Source organism: Hemiscyllium ocellatum, chromosome 24 (assembly GCF_020745735.1).
Source record: "Hemiscyllium ocellatum isolate sHemOce1 chromosome 24, sHemOce1.pat.X.cur, whole genome shotgun sequence".
Lineage (NCBI taxonomy): Eukaryota > Metazoa > Chordata > Chondrichthyes > Orectolobiformes > Hemiscylliidae > Hemiscyllium > Hemiscyllium ocellatum.
In genome coordinates this window covers 4,371,568-4,388,729 of record NC_083424.1, presented here as the reverse complement: position 1 = coordinate 4,388,729, position 17,162 = coordinate 4,371,568, and the positions used below count along the sequence as shown (strand labels likewise).

At 42.4% G+C, this 17,162-nt stretch overlaps 1 protein-coding gene across 7 annotated transcripts in view; it reads right to left on the bottom strand.

The window, feature by feature from the left end:
* The window catches only part of ep400 (E1A binding protein p400), a 160,951-nt gene that overhangs the window by 124,625 nt on the left and 19,164 nt on the right, over positions 1-17,162 (bottom strand). For all 7 annotated transcript variants that reach the window (XM_060843381.1, XM_060843384.1, XM_060843387.1 and 4 more), the window contains one exon: positions 17,012-17,099. In XM_060843381.1, the coding sequence (XP_060699364.1) occupies positions 17,012-17,099 (88 nt within the window). The remainder of the gene's footprint in view (positions 1-17,011; positions 17,100-17,162) is intronic.

The window sequence follows — 17,162 nt, the reverse complement described above, 5'->3', positions numbered from 1 at the left end:
GATTGCTGGAAAATCCCATCTGGTTGACTATGTCCTTTAAGAAAGGAAACTTCTTACATCCTTACCTGGACGCATGCAACTCCAGACCCACAGCAATGTCGTCAACTCTGAACTGTTCTGAAATAGGCAATAAATGCTGGCTTAGCCAGCGAATCCCTCACCCCATAAACAAATGAGTTAAAAAAATTGTTTTTGTTTCCTCACATCAAGCTACATTGCTCTCTTTCCATCTTGGCATTCGTCTTCTTATAGGAGGGGACCCAAATTCATGGCGTTTATAGCAAACTTAGAAGAGTATAGCAGTGCCAGTTCATGGCCCCCAAGCCTCACATGCAGTCAGCCAGCAAAGAAAGTCGGAATCTTTCAAACTGGTCATGTATGACTGCTGTCAGACTATTTGTGGCCACACAAGTCTGGTGTTTTGTGCAGCTATGTCACAGGCACCTTCTGAGTTTAGTGTGATACCAGATTTTAAAAAGACAATCACGACTGGATAAAACTGCATCAACAATTAACTTAGATAAAAGTGGCAACACAAGCTTTGCTAAAACTGCTTTCCATTGATGCAAACTGGAAAAAAAAGGTTAAATATTTGTAGCTGGCAGCAAATAACCTCTCCTGAAATAAAAATAATTATACCATAATATCACTCAGCAAGTTAATGCAGACTCATTTCAGAAAAAGAGCAATTTTTTTTATTGCTGTTTTAAATTATAAAAGCAATGCATAGAAATCTGAACCAGGCGATGGAAATCTTATGCTGATATTTCATTGCTATCAAATTGATTAGGAATGAACCACAGAAGGTGAAAAGAATCTACAACAGCAGGCTATGTAGGCCAAATGTAAGGAAGATTTATTGGAAATGGAAATGGAATTCAGAATAGCAGAATTGTTACACTGGAAGAGGCAGCCAAAAGGCCACACGGAGGCATTTGGCCTATATGATAGATTGCAGGCAAACAAGTTATCCAAATCCTCAATTCATCTGTAAACATCCTTCAGGGAGGGGAACCTGTCCTGTTGGTGACTCCACAAAGCAATGTGGTGGACACCCGTTAACCTTTAAAGTTGTCTGGTCAGGGAAACTAGTCCAATAAAAGTGGACACGTTAAAATACTCCATATCTCTAAAATAATTTTTTTTCTAAATCAAGCAGTAGTACACTGTATAAACAACTGGGAGAAAGTGAGGACTGCAGATGCTGGAGATCAGAGCTGAAAATGTGTTGCTGGAAAAGCGCAGCAGGTCCAAGGAGCAGGAGAATCGACGTTTCAGGCATGAACTGGCCAGTTAAGGTAAAAGTATTTATAATTTTTAAATGCTTCTCTCCAACAAGTAGAGATTGTGCTGCTTAAATCATACTACAAGTACAAATACAACAAATCATGAATTACAATTGTCAATGCAACTTATACACACAATTCTAAATGTGAACTTCAGTTAAATTTGATTTTCAGACCGGGAAATGTTATCAATTATTAAATCAGTGTCTTGAAATTCAGTTAGTGAATCAGAACATATAAGTGAGTTGCTCAGATTAACTTCCCATTATCCAGAAATGGTTTAAGAATTTCACCCATACCTAACCCAAGTTAGTGAGCTCTTCAGTCTGATAGAGGTGTAAAATGATCATTATTTCAGTTAAGTATAGAATGATCACAAAAAACTGCAACACCATGAGAAAATAAAATTACCATTTTCATATACAACCACTAAAATAAACATGAAAAGACAGACGAGTTAAGGGCACAGTTTAACGTGTGGAATCATGATGTTGTAGCCAGGTTTCTGATGGCAGAGGACTGGCAATTCAACATTCCAGGGTAAAGGATCTTCAAGGCATGACAGAGAAAGGTGTTGCATTAAGGAGTCAGTTACTGCAGCAAAGAGGGATGATATCACGGAAGGGTCTTCAACTTAGGCTTTATGGATACAGTTTAGGAATAAAAAGGGGACAGTCACACTGTTGTAAGTGTATTAGAGACATCCCTCCCCCAACAGTCAGCTGGCAATAGAGCAGCAGACGCACAAACAATTCAGAGAGTTGTTTAAAAAAAGGATTTCAGCTTTTCCAACATTAGTTGCTTAGACATTAGTGTAAAGGGTTTCGAGGTGACAGATTTCTTGAAATATATACAGTAAAAAATGCAGAAGGCCCAAATGATGCAGTGCTGCATCCAGTTTTGGGGAATGATGCCAGACAGATGTTCAGGGTGACAGGGGATGCATTTCAATTATAGTGTCCACATGACGATATGTTTTAAGTTTGTTATGGAAAAAAAGGTGCGTGTCAAAAAGGGTTTTGGATTGGTCTGGCCAATGTAGACTGGGAACAGGTACTTCTGGATAAAATTACAACAGTACAGTCGGAGTGTTCAAAATAGAATTGGCAAGATTACAGGTACTTTTGTTTGAGTTCAAGAGCAAAACCCCCAGGGAACCCTGATGTCTAGGAATATTCATGGCTGTCTGAGAAGACAAAGAGAGGCTTTTAACAGGTGGAAAGAGAAACAATCAACAGCAGCCCTAGTGGATTATAGGAAGAGCAAGAGGAATTTAAGAAAGCAATTAGAAGAATAAAGAGGATCATGAAAAACACTGGCAGGGTCAGATTGGGTAGAATTTCAAGATATTCTGGAAGTATATCAAAAAGTGAATAAGCAGGGGCAGATTAAGGGCCATAAGGAACCAAGGGGTAATCTAAATGTGGACCCAGAGGAAATTGGTCAGGTGTTAAATCAGTATTTCACACTTGTCTTCACTCTGGAGTTGGACGACATAGGTACAGAATTCGAGAGGATGGATAGGGAGGTTCGTCAGCAATTTGACATAGAGAGTGAGGTGGTAATGGACTTAAACATGGACAAACCTTCAGCCTGGGATACAACTTGCCCAGACCTGCTCTGTTAGGTGAAAGAGGAAATTACAGGGGCTCTGACCCAAAAGGTTTATTTAATTCCTCTTTGGCCAGAGGACTGGAGGCTAGCTAATGTGGTTTCATTTTTCAAGAAAAGTAGTAAATATAAGCCACCAAATTACAGACCACTGATGTGAGACTCACTGGCAAGGAAACGGTTGTTGGGAGAAACTTCTGAAGGAGAGTATGAATCTCCACCTGGACAAGCAAGGTTTGATCAGGAATAGTCAACATGGTTTTTGCAGAGGGAGGTCACATCTAACAAATTTGACTGGATGTTTTGAGGAGGTGACCAAGCGTATGAATAGGGTAGCATATTCGATGTAGTTTATGTGGATTTCAGCAAAGCCTTTGACAAGGTGTGACATAGGAAACTGATAAAGAAGGAAAAAGGACATGGGATCCAGGATAACTTGGCAAGGTTGATCCACATTTGGCTTAGTGGAAGGGTAGAAGGTGGTAGTCAAATGTGGTGTGTGAGACTTGAGGCCAGTATCCAGTGGGAGACCATAGGGATCAGTGCTGGGTCTCTTATTGGTGATGATAATAATAACAATAGAGAGGAAACTGTGGGAGTGCCGACAAGTAGATTTGTGGAGGACAAAGATCAGCCAAGTAGTAGACAGTGAGGAGAAAGGTGTCAGGCTAAAGTGGGATTCAGAGGAATTGGTCAGATGGGGAGATTTACGATAGATGGAATTTAACCCTGAAAAGTGTGAGGTGATGCACTTGAAGAAGCAACAAGACAAATGAGTACCCAATGAATGGCACAACACTCAGGAAACTCAGAGGATCAGAGGGATTTTGAACTCCTTATCCACAGTTCCCTGAAGGCGGCAGAATATGTCAATAGGGTAATTAAGGGGACATACAGAACATTTGTCTTCATCAGTAGTGGCATGGATTGTAAAAGCAGGAAGGTTATGTTGGAGCTGTACAAAACTTTGGTAAGGGTACATTGGAGTACTGTGCATAGTTCCAGTCACCACACTACAGGAAAGATATGATTGAACTGGAGGGAGGTGAAAAGGAGATTCACCAAAATGTTGCCTGGGATGAAGCAGTTTACCTACGAAGAGGGACTGAATAAGCTAGGGTTGTTTTTTTTTTAAGAGCAGAGAAGGTTGAGACTGGACCTAATTGAGGTGCTTAAGATGACAAGTATGGACAGAGTAGATGGAAAGGAACTGTTCCCCTTTGTTCAGGAGTCAATAAGAATGAGGCATACTTTTAAGATGAAAGGCAAGAGATTTAGAGGGAAATAATTGTTCACCCAGAAGGTGACAAGAATCTGCAATGCACTACCTGGGAGGCTAATCGAGGTAGGAAACCTCATATCTTTAAGAAGGTATTCAGATAGGCACTTGAAATGCAATAATATTCAACGATATGGACTAATTGCTGTAAAGTGGGATTGGTGCAGATTTAAGAGTAGTTTCTACTAGTGAAGACTTCAGGGACCAAAGGGCCTCTTCTGCATTGTACAATTATACAAGTAGCTCCAATTCTAAAGTACACAAGTTTAAGTAGCTTGCTTTAAGTGAATTAATCATTTTCACATTTAGTGAATTTTCAATGCTGATGGGAAACAGCACTAGAAAAGGAGGCAGCCAAGAAAATTCCTTCATAGGGGCAGCACAGTGGATCAGTGGTGAGCACTGCTGCCTCACAGCACCAGGGTCCCAGGTTCGATTCTAGCCTCGGGTGACTGTCTGTGTGGAGTTTGCACATTCTCCCTGTGTCTGTGTGGGTTTGTGCTCCAGTTTCCTCCCACAGTTCAAAGATGTGCGGGTCAGGTGAATTGGCCATGCTAAATTGCCCAAAGTGTTAGGTGCATTAGTCAGAGGGGGATGGGATTGGACGGGTTACTCTTCGGAGGATCAGTGTGGACTTGTTGGGCCAAAGGGCCTGTTTCCACACTGTAGGGAATCTAATCTGTATACGATGGTACCGGACTAGTAGCTAGGGAAGGGGACCACCATTGCATGCAGCTGTGGGGCCTTTGGAGTCCGCACTGATCCAGACGTAAGCCAACACACTATAGTGAATCTAATCTGAATCTAATCTAAATTGTGGAAGAAAAGACACTGTATGCCCTCCCCACCAAATTTTGCCACCTCCTAAGTGAATAGCTCTGGTATCCACAAACTACTCATCGTAACTGCGGGTGCACATCCTTTTATATGTTCTCTTCTTGCAGGTGCAGCAGCCCCAGCAGCAGTCACTGCCGATATGGCCAGCTGAGCAGCCCTTCCCAATTGGATGGCTACCACTTATTCAAAACGCTGCTGACTAAATAGGCTTCAGATCCCCACAGGTTGCTCAAGCAATTCCATCTCAGAGATCCCAACCACCATTAAATCCTGCCCACAGTTTAAAAATACGTAAGCTATATACACAATACCTTTTGAACGCCATTTTCTCAAAATAATTACAAAACATACATGTAATCCATAACCACTTGCAATACCCTTCCATTATTTCTCAACCAATAGAACAAACTAACATTTCAATATACAGTGTAAAAATTCTATAGATGTTTGGTCTAATCTATTAATTTAAAGGTTCAATCCTACCACAGCAAGTGATCAACTTGAAGTCACTTTAACAATCTGCAATTCCACATTAGTCTCAATAATGGCGACAACTAACAAAAACTCATCTTGTTCACTGATGTTCTTTAAAGGAAAGAAATCTACCATCCTTACCCAGTCGAGCCTACAGACCTAAATAAACATGGTTGATTCAAAATGGGCATGTGCAGAAGTGAATTTGGGGTGCAAGACGGGCTCAATAGCTAATTAGCTACACACACAGAATTTACCTTCAAAAGTGGACACCTCCACCACCCATATCTTGCATTACGCCAAACCTTTGATGCCCAACATTGCATATTCCTGAATGGTGTACCATTATGCAGCCTCCCTCCCTGTAAAACCACATTCAGGATATCTAGCTGTTTTTTAAATAGATGATTTATCCATAACCGATTCAAAACCACCAATTTCTTTGTCTCCTGCAAATCTTACAAACTGCTACCATCTCTTGGGTCCAACAGCTCCAACTTTGGTTCTTTATTTAAAAAGAATTTTTGTTGGATTTTCTCCTCTCTAAAAGAACTCCCTCACCTATTCCACGATATAATTGCTTTGGTTCCATCTTTCATGCCAAACAATGTTTTATTTTCTTAACTCAATGGAATCTATAGAGGACTAAAGTTTATACATTCCTGTCTGTCACAGTTGAAGTTACATTTTGTACAAGATTTAACTGGAGAATACAGGTTTTACTTTGAAATACCTGGACTTTAAAAGTATAACATCTTTTTACTTTTGTGAATGTTAAGTTTAATGAAAAATGAAAAACAGACTTGACAAGCAATTCAGATGTTAATGGAACACTTCTGATAATATTTCCCAATGAACCTTGAACAGCAAGCAACTTGCTCTTGGCAAATACCTAACTCAAATAGGTCTCTACTGGCTCAGGCCATAAACTGATTGAAAAATAGGGACAGGTACACAGAGTGAGATCCAACAAAGTCTGCAAATCAGTCTGATTTAAGCATTTTTGGCCAGAATTAAAAGGAGAATGCTGGATGGTAACGAAAGATTATTTTCTTCAACTGAACACACGCTACATAATTGACTAACCTTTCTTTACTTGTTCATGGGTGGGTATCACTGACCAAGTCAGCGTTTATTGCCCATTCTTAAATGTCCTGGGACAGTTAAGAGTTAACAATCTTGCTGTGGGTCTGGGGTTACATGCAGGCCTGATAGGTTAAGGATAGCAGATTTCATTCCCTAAAGTGCATTAGTGAACGAGTTGAATTTTGACAACAATGAAGAGTGGTTATAGAGTCATAGAGATGTACAGCATGGAAGCAGACCCTTCGGTCCAACTGTCCATGCTGACCAGATATCCCAACCCAATCTAGTCCCACCAGCCAGTACCCAGCCCATATCCCTCCAAACTCTTCCTATTCATATACCCATCCAAATGCCTCTTAAATGTTGCAATTGTATCAGCCTCCACCATACCCTCTGGCAGCTCATTCCATACATGTATCACCCTCTGCTTGAAAAGGTTGCCCCTTGGTCTCTTTTATATCTTTCACCTCTCACCCTAAACCTATGACCTCTAGTTCTGGACTCCCCCGACTCCAGGGAAAATACTGTGTCTATTTATCCTATCCATGCCCCTCATAATTTTGTAAACCTCTATAAGGTCACCCCTCAGCCTCCAACACTCCAGGGAAAACAGCCCTAGCCTGTTCTGCCTCTCCCTGTAGCTCAAATCCTCCAACTCTGGCAACATCCTTGTAAATCTTTTCTGAACCCTTTCAAGTTTCACAACATCTTTCCGACAGGAAGAAGGAGACCAGAATTACACGCAATATTCCAACAGTGGCCTAACCAATGTCCTGTACAGCCGCAACATGACCTCCCAACTCCTGTACTCAATACTCTGACCAATAAAGGAAAGCATACCAAACGCCTTCTTCACCATCCTATCTACCTGCGATTCTACTTTTAAGGAGCTATAAACCTGCACTCCAAGGTCTCTTTGTTCAGCAACACTCCCTAGGACCTTACCATTAAGTGTATAAGTCCTGCTAAGATTTGCTTTCCCAAAATGCAGCACCTCACATTTATCTGAATTAAACTCCATCTGCCACTTCTCAGCCCGTTGGCCCATCTGGTCCAGATCCTGTTGTAATCGGAGGTAACCCTCTTCGCTGTCCACTACACCTCCAATTTTGGTGTCATTTGCAAACTTACTAACTGTACCTCTTATGCTCGCATCCAAATCATTTATGTAAATGACAAAAGGTAGAGGACCCAACGTCAATCCTTGTAGCACTCCACTGGTCACAGGCTCCAGTCTGAAAAACAACCCTCCACCACCACCCTCTGTCTTCTACCTTTGAGCCAGTTCTGTAACCAAATGGCTAGTTCTCCCTGTATTCCGTGAGATCTAACCTTGCTAATCAGTCTCCCATGGGGAACCTTGTCAAATGCCTTACTGAAGTCCATATAGATCACATGTACTGCTCTGCCCACAATCTTCTTTGTTACTTTTTCAAAAAACTCAAGCAAGTTTGTGAGACATGATTTCCCATGCACAAAGCCATGTTGACTATCCCGAATAAGTCCTTACCTTTCCAAATACATGTGCACCCTGTCCCTCCTCCAACAACTTGCCCACCATCAAAGTCAGGCTCACCGGTCTATAGTTCCCTGGCTTGTCTTTACTGCCCTTCTTAAACAATGGCATCACGTTTGCCAACCTCCAGTCTTCCGGCACCTCATCTGTGACTATCGATGATACAAATATCACTTCACGAACTTCCCACAGAGTTCTAGGGTACACGTGATCAGGTCCTGGGGATTTATCCACCTTTAACCGTTTCAAGACATTCAGCACTTCCTCCTCTGTAACCTGGACATTTTGCAAGATGTCACCATCTATTTCCCTATATCTTCCATATCCTTTTCCACAGTAAATACTGATGCAAAATATTAATTTAGTATCTCTCCCATTTTCTGTGGCTCCACACAAAGGCCGCCTTGCTGATCTTTGAGGGGACCTATTCTCTGCTGAAAATGTGTTGCTGGAAAAGCGCAGCAGGTCAGGCAGCATCCAAAGAGCAGCAGAATCGACGTTTCAGGATTCCTGAAGAAGGGCTCATGCCCGAAACATTGATTCTCCTGCTCTTTGGATGCTGCCTGACCTGCTGCGCTTTTCCAGCAACACATTTTCAGCTATGATCTCCAGCATCTGCAGTCCTCACTTTCTCCTCTGGACCTATTCTCTCCCTAGTTACCCTTTTGTCCTTAATATATTTATAAAAACCCTTTGGATTCTCCGTAATTCTATTTGCCAAAGCTATCTCATGTCCCTGTTTTGCCCTCCTGATTTCCCTCTTAAGTATACTCCTACTTCCTTTATACTCTTCTAAGGATTCACTCGATCTATCCTGTCTGTACCTGACATATGCTTCCTTCTTTTTCTTGACCAAACCCTCAATTTCTTTCGTCATCCAGCATTCCCTATACCTACCAGCCTTCCCTTTCACACTGACAGGGATATCCTTTCTCTGGATTTGTGTTAACTCATTTCTGAAGGCTTCCCATTTTCCAGCTGTTCCTTTTAACTGCGAACATCTGCCTCCAATCAGCTATCAAAAGTTCTTGCCTAATACCGTCAAAATTGGCCTTTCTCCAATTTAGAACTTCAACTTTTAGATCTGGTCTATCCTTTTCCATCACTATTTTAAAACAAATAGAATTATGGTCGCTGGTCCCAAAGTGCTGCCCCACTGACACCTCAGTCATCTGCCCTGCCTTATTTCCCAAGAGTAGGTCAAGTTTTGCACCTTCTCTAGTGGGTACATCCACATACTGAATCAGAAAATTGTCTTGTACACACTTAAGAAATTCCTCTCCATCTAAACCTTTAACACTATGGCAGTCCCAGTCAATGTTTGGAAAGCTAAAATCCCCTATCATAACTATCCTATTATTCTTACATGTAGCTAAGATCTCCTTATAAGTTTGTTTGTCAATTTCCCTCTGACTATTTGGGGGGGGGGGGGGGGGGGGGGTCAATAATACAATCCCAATAAGGTGATCATCTCTTTCTTACTTCTCAGTTCCACCCAAGTAACTCCCCCGGGTGTACTTCCAGGAATATCCTCCCTCAGCACAGCTGTAATGTTATCCCTCATCAAAAATGCCACTCCCCCTCCTCTCTTGCCTCCCGTTCTATCCTTCCTGTAGCATTTGTATCCTGGAACGTTAAGCTGCCAGTCCTGCCCATCCCTGAGCCATGTTTCTGTAATTGCTATGATATCCCAGTCCCATGTTCCTAACCATGCCCTGAGTTCATCTGCCTTCCCAGTTATGCCCCTTGCATTGAAATAAATGCAGTTTAATTTATTAGTCCTACCTTGTCCCTGCTGCCCGGACTGTTTGACTCACTTCAGTTCTCAGCTGTATCCGTCTCAGATCGATCTCTTTCCTCACTATCTCCCTAGGTCCCATGCCCCCACCTTACTAGTTTAAATCCTACCAAGCAGTTCTAGCAAATTTCCCTGCCAGTATATTAGCCCCCTTCCAATTTAGGTGCAATCCGTCCTTCTTGTACAGGTCACTTCTACCCAAAAGAGATTCCAATGATCCAAAAATGTGAATCCTTCTCCCATACACCAGCTCCTCAGCCATGCATTCATTTGCTCTATCCGCGTATTCCTGCCCTCACTAGCTCGTAGCACTGGGAGTAATCCTTTTTAAATTTCTGCCTAACTCTCTGTAATCTCCCTTCAGAGTCTCAACCTTTTCCCATCCAATGTTGTTGGTTCCAATGCCACAATGACCTCCTGCTGGCCCCTCTCCCCCGTGAGAACATTCTGCACTCTCAGACATCCTTGATCCTGGCACCAAGGAAACAACACGCCATTCTGTTTTTTCTCTGCTGGCCACATGGTCATGGTTAGACTAACTTTTAAGTCAGGACTTTTCTTTAACATTGAATACTTATTTCAACATTTGTCATGGAGGAATTCAAACTCCTGTCCACAGAACATAGACTGGGTCTCTGGATTACTCGGCATAATGGTATTATAAATGGACATCATCTCCTTCATGTGTTTATTATTGTGTATTATTACATGAAGAAAAGCTGTATTGACTGAAGTGAAACAAATTATGGTTGACATTCACTTGTGAAATGGATTAACAATGAAATCTGATCTCGTTTTCATTAAGGGTCTCTGTCTTCCACCAGAGGGACTGATGAAAGATGCATATGAAAGCAAAAACACCCAAATCACAAGTTGTTAGTACACTGCACAAATAAAACAATGGAAAGGGCAAGTCTCTAAATGTAAAATGTTTAGAGTGTTTATGAGCGTCACTGACTCCATAGAACTCAAGAATATCAAACACATTAAGGTGAAAACTATTACACTCCCATAATGCAGTAGACTCTTTTAGGGCCTTATATAGAAAAACTAACCACTGCATAGACAGCTCCTACAATTATAATAATGTAACCATAAAACTATAGCAAGTCGACATTTAGCCTATCAAGTCTGCACCAACTATTTCAAAGAATGATTCAGCGAGGATAATCCACCATCCAAATCTCTGAAATCTTTTCCCCATTAAGAGTATACCCAGTTCTCTTGGAATATTATGACAGAATCTGTTTTCAACATCCCATCAGGCAGTGTATTCCAAAAGTTTACCTCTCAAATTCAGAGTTTTTCTACGTCGTCTCTAGTCCTTCGGCCTTAAATCTCTACCTTAACTAGCTGTACAAAAACAGCTTTAACCATTGCAAAGCATTTCCCCTTCGTTTACTCTTCCTAAACTCATGATGGTTTTAAACATCTATATCAAATCAGTTCTTGACTTTGTTTCAAGGACAAGTTCAACAGGGAGTTGGAACAAATGGCTCTTATTTGGAGTCAGAAGTAGTGCGGAGTGGGGTAACTTAAGAATCAACACTTGGGCCAATATTTCCAAGTTCGCTGACAGCACAGAACTAAGAGGAAATGTGAGGAGGAAGAGGCTTCAAGGTGATTTAGGCAAGTTGAGTGAGATGGAAAATACTGTATAGATGCAGAATAATGTGGATAAATGTGAAGTTGTCCACAGAAGTAGGAAAAACAGAATGGTAAGAGTATATTTAAACAGTGGTAAATTTGGAAATGTGATGTACAAAGAGACCCGGATGCCTTGCACATCAGTGACCAAGAGTAAGCATACAGCTGCAGCAAGCATTTAGAAAAGCAAATAGTATGCTTGTTTTCACTGGAAGGGGATTAGAGTACAGAAGCAAGCATGTCTTGCTGTAGGTGTGGACAGCGTCAATGAGACTTCACCTGGAGTACTGAATGCAGTTTGGGTGTCCTTACCTAAAAGATATACTTGTCATGGAGGGAGGTCAGCAAAGGTTCATCAGTCTGATTCCTGGAATGCAAGTATTATCATAAGAGATTGGGTTAACTAGGCCTGATTTCGCAAAGGTTTAGAAGAATGAAATGGGGAACTGCATTGAAATATATGAAATACTGTTTTTGGATTAGTGGTGTTGGAAGAGCACAGCAGTTCAGGCAGCATCTTAGGAGCAGCAAAATCGACGTTTCGGGCAAAAGCCCTTCATCAGGAAGAAAGGCAGAGAGCCTGAAGCGTGGAGAGATAAGCTCGAGGAGGGTGGGGGTGGGGAGAAAGTAGCACAGAGTACAATGGGTGAGTGGGGGAGGGGATGAAGGTGATAGGTCAGGGAGGAGGATGGAGTGGATAGGTGGAAAAGAAGATAGGCAGGTAGGACAAGTCATGGGGACAGTGCTGAGCTGGAAGTTTGAAACTAGGGTGAGGTGGGGGAAGGGGAAATGAGGAAACTGTTGAAGTCCACATTGATGCCCTGAGGATAGTGTTCCGAGGCAGAAGATGAGCTACACTGATGGCTGCATTGGCGCCACCTCATGCTCCCGCGAGGAGATTGAGCATTTCATCAGCTTCACCAACACATTCCACCCTGACCTTAAATTTACCTGGACCATCTCTGACACCTCCCTCCCCTTCCTGGACCTCTCCATCTCCATTAATGACGACCAACTTGACACTGACATTTTTTACAAACCCACCGACTCCCACAGCTACCTGGATTACACCGCTTCCCAACCTACCTCCTGCAAAAATGCCTTCCCGTATTTCCAATTCCTCTGCCTCCGCCGTTCTGCTCCCAGGAGGACCAGTTCCACCACAGAACACACCAGATGGCCTCCTTCTTTAGAGACCTCAATTTCCCTTCCCACGTGGTTAAAGATGCCCTCCAACGCATCTCATCCACATCCCGCACCTCCGCTCTCAGACCCCACCCCTCCAACCATAACAAGGACAGAACGCGCTTGGTGCTCACCTTCCACCCTACCAACCTTCGCATAAGCCAAATCATCCGACATTTCCGCCACCTCCAAAAAACCCCACCACCAGGGATATATTTCCCTCACCACCCCTTTCTGCCTTCCACAAAGACAATTCCCTCTGTGACTACCTGGTCAGGTCTACGCCCCCCTACAACCCACCCTCCCATCCTGGTACCTTCCCCTGCCACCGCAGGAACTGCAAAACCTGCGCCCACACCTCCTCCCTCACCTCCATTCAAAGCCCTAAAGAAGCCTTCCACATCCAAAGTTTTACCTGCACATTCACTAATATCATTTATTGCATTCGTTGCTCCCGATGTGGTCTTCTCTACATTGGGGAGACTGGACACCTCCTAACAGAGCACTTTAGGGAACATCTCCAGGACACCCGCACCAATCAACCCCACCGCCCCGTGGCTCAACATTTCAACTCCCTCTCCCAGTCTGCCGAGGACGTGGAAGTCCTGGGCCTCCTTCACCGCCGCTCCCTCACCACCAGACGCCTGGAGGAAGAACGCCTCATCTTCTGCCTCGGAACACTTCAGCCCCAGGGCATCAATGTGGACTTCAACAGTTTCCTCATTTCCCCTTCCCCCACCTCACCCTAGTTTCAAACTTCCAGCTCAGCACGGTCCCCATGACTTGTCCTTCCTGCTTACCTTCTTTTCCACCTAACCACTCCATCCTCCTCCCTGACCTTCATCCCCTCCCACTCCCATATTGTACTCCATGCTACTTTCTCCCCACCCCCACCCTCCTCTAGCTTATCTCTCCACGCTTCAGGCTCTCTGCCTTTATTCCTGATGAAGGGCTTTTGCCCGAAACGTCGATTTTGCTGCTCCTTGGATGCTGCCTGAACTGCTGTGCTCTTCCAGCACCACTAATCCAGAATCTGGTTTCCAGCATCTGCAGTCATTGTTTTTACCTATATGAAATACTGGACAGGACTGGGCAGACTAGAGCACAGATGATATTTCTCTTCAACAGCAGGGGGATGCGGGATGGTCTAGGACAAGGAATCATGACCTCCGGATATAGGAAAGACCATTTAGGGCTAAGATGAGGACTAAATTCTTCACTCAGTAGTTGATGTTCTTGTGAAATTTTTCGGAGAGAACGCTGGTAAGTGGAGTTGAAATGCCAATCAGCCATGATTGAATGGCGGAGTGGACTCGATGGGCCAAATGGCCTTACTTCCACTCCTATGTCTTATGGTCTTATGGAAATTCTCTACCGCATAAAGTGATGAATGCCAACTCATTGGATATAGTTAAGAAAGAAACAGATTTCTAAATACTTACGGCATCAAGGGATACAGGGAGAGAGCAGGAGAAATGATGCTGAGATGGAAGATAAGTCATGATCATACTGAATGGTCTCTTAATTTCTAGGTTAATGTTTCCCCACTCTATTGGTACAAATGATATACCTCACCCCTCAAACCATTCTAGCTAATCTCTTCTGTACTCTCTTCAAAACCACTATAAAGTACGGATAACAATACCCCAGATGGGGCCAAACCAGTGTTTTGTGGCCATTGAGCCTCACGTTTCTGGCTTTTATACTCTATATCTTTTCTTCTCAAGTCCAAACGTATGCATGCTTAATTAACTGCTTTGTTTAATCTATAATGCCAACTTTAAAGATAGGCATTCAATCACCATCACAACTCCCTCAATTCCCATGTATCTCTCTCCTTGTAAAATTGCATCATATAGCATGTATCATTGTACTTACTACAAAAATTTACCCCATCACACTTCTCTGCATTGAATTTCACTTGCCCTGGTTCACACAATTCACCAGTCTATGTCCTCTGGAAATCTATTACTGCCTTCCTCATTGTTTGCTATGTTGCGAAGTTTTGTGTCACAAGCAAATCTAGCTCTCCAAGTCCAATACATTAATGCATGTCAAAATCTGACAACTGAATCTGAGAGAGTACACTGTATACCTCCTGCTCTTACTTCTAGCCTCCAAAGCCACTATCAGCATCTTTCAACTCTTCCGCTTTATATAATACTCCTTTACTAAGTGCTATATAACTGGACTCTCGCATAATGCTCCACTAAACTGTTCTTTCTTTCTCTCCATGACTCCCTCCTTACACCTTCTGCTATTTAGACCCCCAAATTCCCTCAAACTAAATTACCATTTTTCTCTCCTCCAGACCAAAATTTTACCACCACCTTTTTTGGCTCAGTGTCAACATTTGCTTTGTTATGCACATGTTAGGTACTTCAGGCAGTTCTACCACACGCTTACGTGTATACACACATGTGAACAGCTACACCCCTAGGACTGCAACTGTCTTAAGACTATGTCTCACCAGCATTTTTCCAGGGTAGTCATAGATGAGCAATAAATGCTGGCTTAACTAGTGATGCGCATTCTCCAAAAATGAATAAAATGCCAAAATACCATTATCTACCAACATCATCTACTTCGCCATAGACAATTAGCATGTGCTGTTATATTCATTTCACAGCATAGAAACAAGCCATTCAGCTTAATTGCTCAGTGTGCTGGTATTTATATTCCACAAGGACCTCCTCCCAGTCTTTTATGGTTGCAAATGAAAAAATTCAATTAAAAACCTGGATATAAAATGCTAGTCAAATGGCAACCATGTAACCACTGTTGATTGTTGCAAAATGCCATTTAGTTTACTATTATGCAGTACAGAAGGAAATCTGCCACATTTATCTGGTCCGGCCTACATGCAAGTCCAAACTCATGGTCATGATTTGGAGAAGCCGGGGTTGGACTGGGGTGTACAATTATGAGTCCTCCACAACCATCTGAAGGAGTGGCGCTTCGAAAGCTAGTGTGCTTCTAATTAAACCTGGTGGACTATAACCTGGTGTTGTGTGATTTTTAACTTTGCGAACCCATGGTGATATAGCTGATTCTTATCAACCCTCTAAGCAATTCAGGCTGGGCACTGGATGTTGGCCTAGTCAAAATCCCTCCAGCTTTTATCAATCTTCCCTCACTTTGAATCACCATCACAGCCTAAACCTTTATCACCACCTTGTGGCCATCATTACTAAACCCTTTCCCATTCCCACCTTAGTTTGACCACAGGTACATTAATAGCTAATAAATAATTTCCAGTTGTTGTCGAAATCAAAAGGTGCAATTAAAACAACTGCACAAAGGCCAGTACCCTGCCACCAAATCACCCTTCATTTACATCTGCACATTTCATGGATTCGGACCAGCCAGCACAGAGCCAATCCTCAAAGAGAGGAGACTCTCCAGTTTATATCTGTCAGCCAGGGCTCCCTGATTAGCCCAAGTTAACAGCCCCAATCAGGGATCTCATTGTCAACAAGATCCATCTAGCCAATCTCATTTCAATGCAATGCAACATACTTTAAAATTTTTATCATATACTGTAAACTTTATCAGGGACAGATTCTGAAGTCGGGGAACCGTGAGACATTGTCAATGCCAAAGTAACACAAGTGACATGAGTGGTCATAAACACTTATAAACATAAATAAAAGGAAGTTGCGTTCATGGAAGCAAAAATAGCAGCAAATAAACAAGAGGCTAAACTAGAAAGGCTCAATATCACCTGTAACAGCTGCAAAACAAATCTATCTCAGAAGAATAGTGAGGTAAGTGCTTTTAACATTGCCAAAAGGGAGAGGAAACCTGAAAGAATGTGAAGTTGTATCTAAAGTAGGAGCACTTCAAAGGAGAGCACATACCCCCAACAACATATTAATTCACCAAATACATGGATAATGGATGGCTCTAGATTGGTTATGGGAAGAAAATCTAATCTAAAGCAGCAGCAGTTTATGTTTTGTCATTTGAACAGAGATTGAAGGAATGCTAGAATCCTGGTCGCATATAACATGCAACAGAGAACCTTTAAGCTTTTTACATTATAGCATGGTTTGCCATTTCAGATTTTAAAACGCAACATGGGGCAACACAGCACAAAAATCAGTACTGAGTTTACGATAAAGGATCCTTCTATTTGATTTATTTATTGTTACATGAACTTGCTACATGTATTAGTGAAAAGTGTTGTATAATCCTCCAATCAATGGAGGTCAAAGGTAAATTCACTCCACATAAATTATATCATATTTGTAGCACAAGTACTTGGGAAACAGTTTCAAAAAGAAATTTACCTGTTTGGGACAAAGCCTGCTGTCTTTTGAAAGCTTCAATCTCCACTGTATTGGCTGTGCCTGCCACAGGAGTACCTTGATGTGTTTGCTACAGAAGGGCAAGAGAAAAAAAAGCACATATCAGAAACGAGCACAGTAACCACAGCACAAT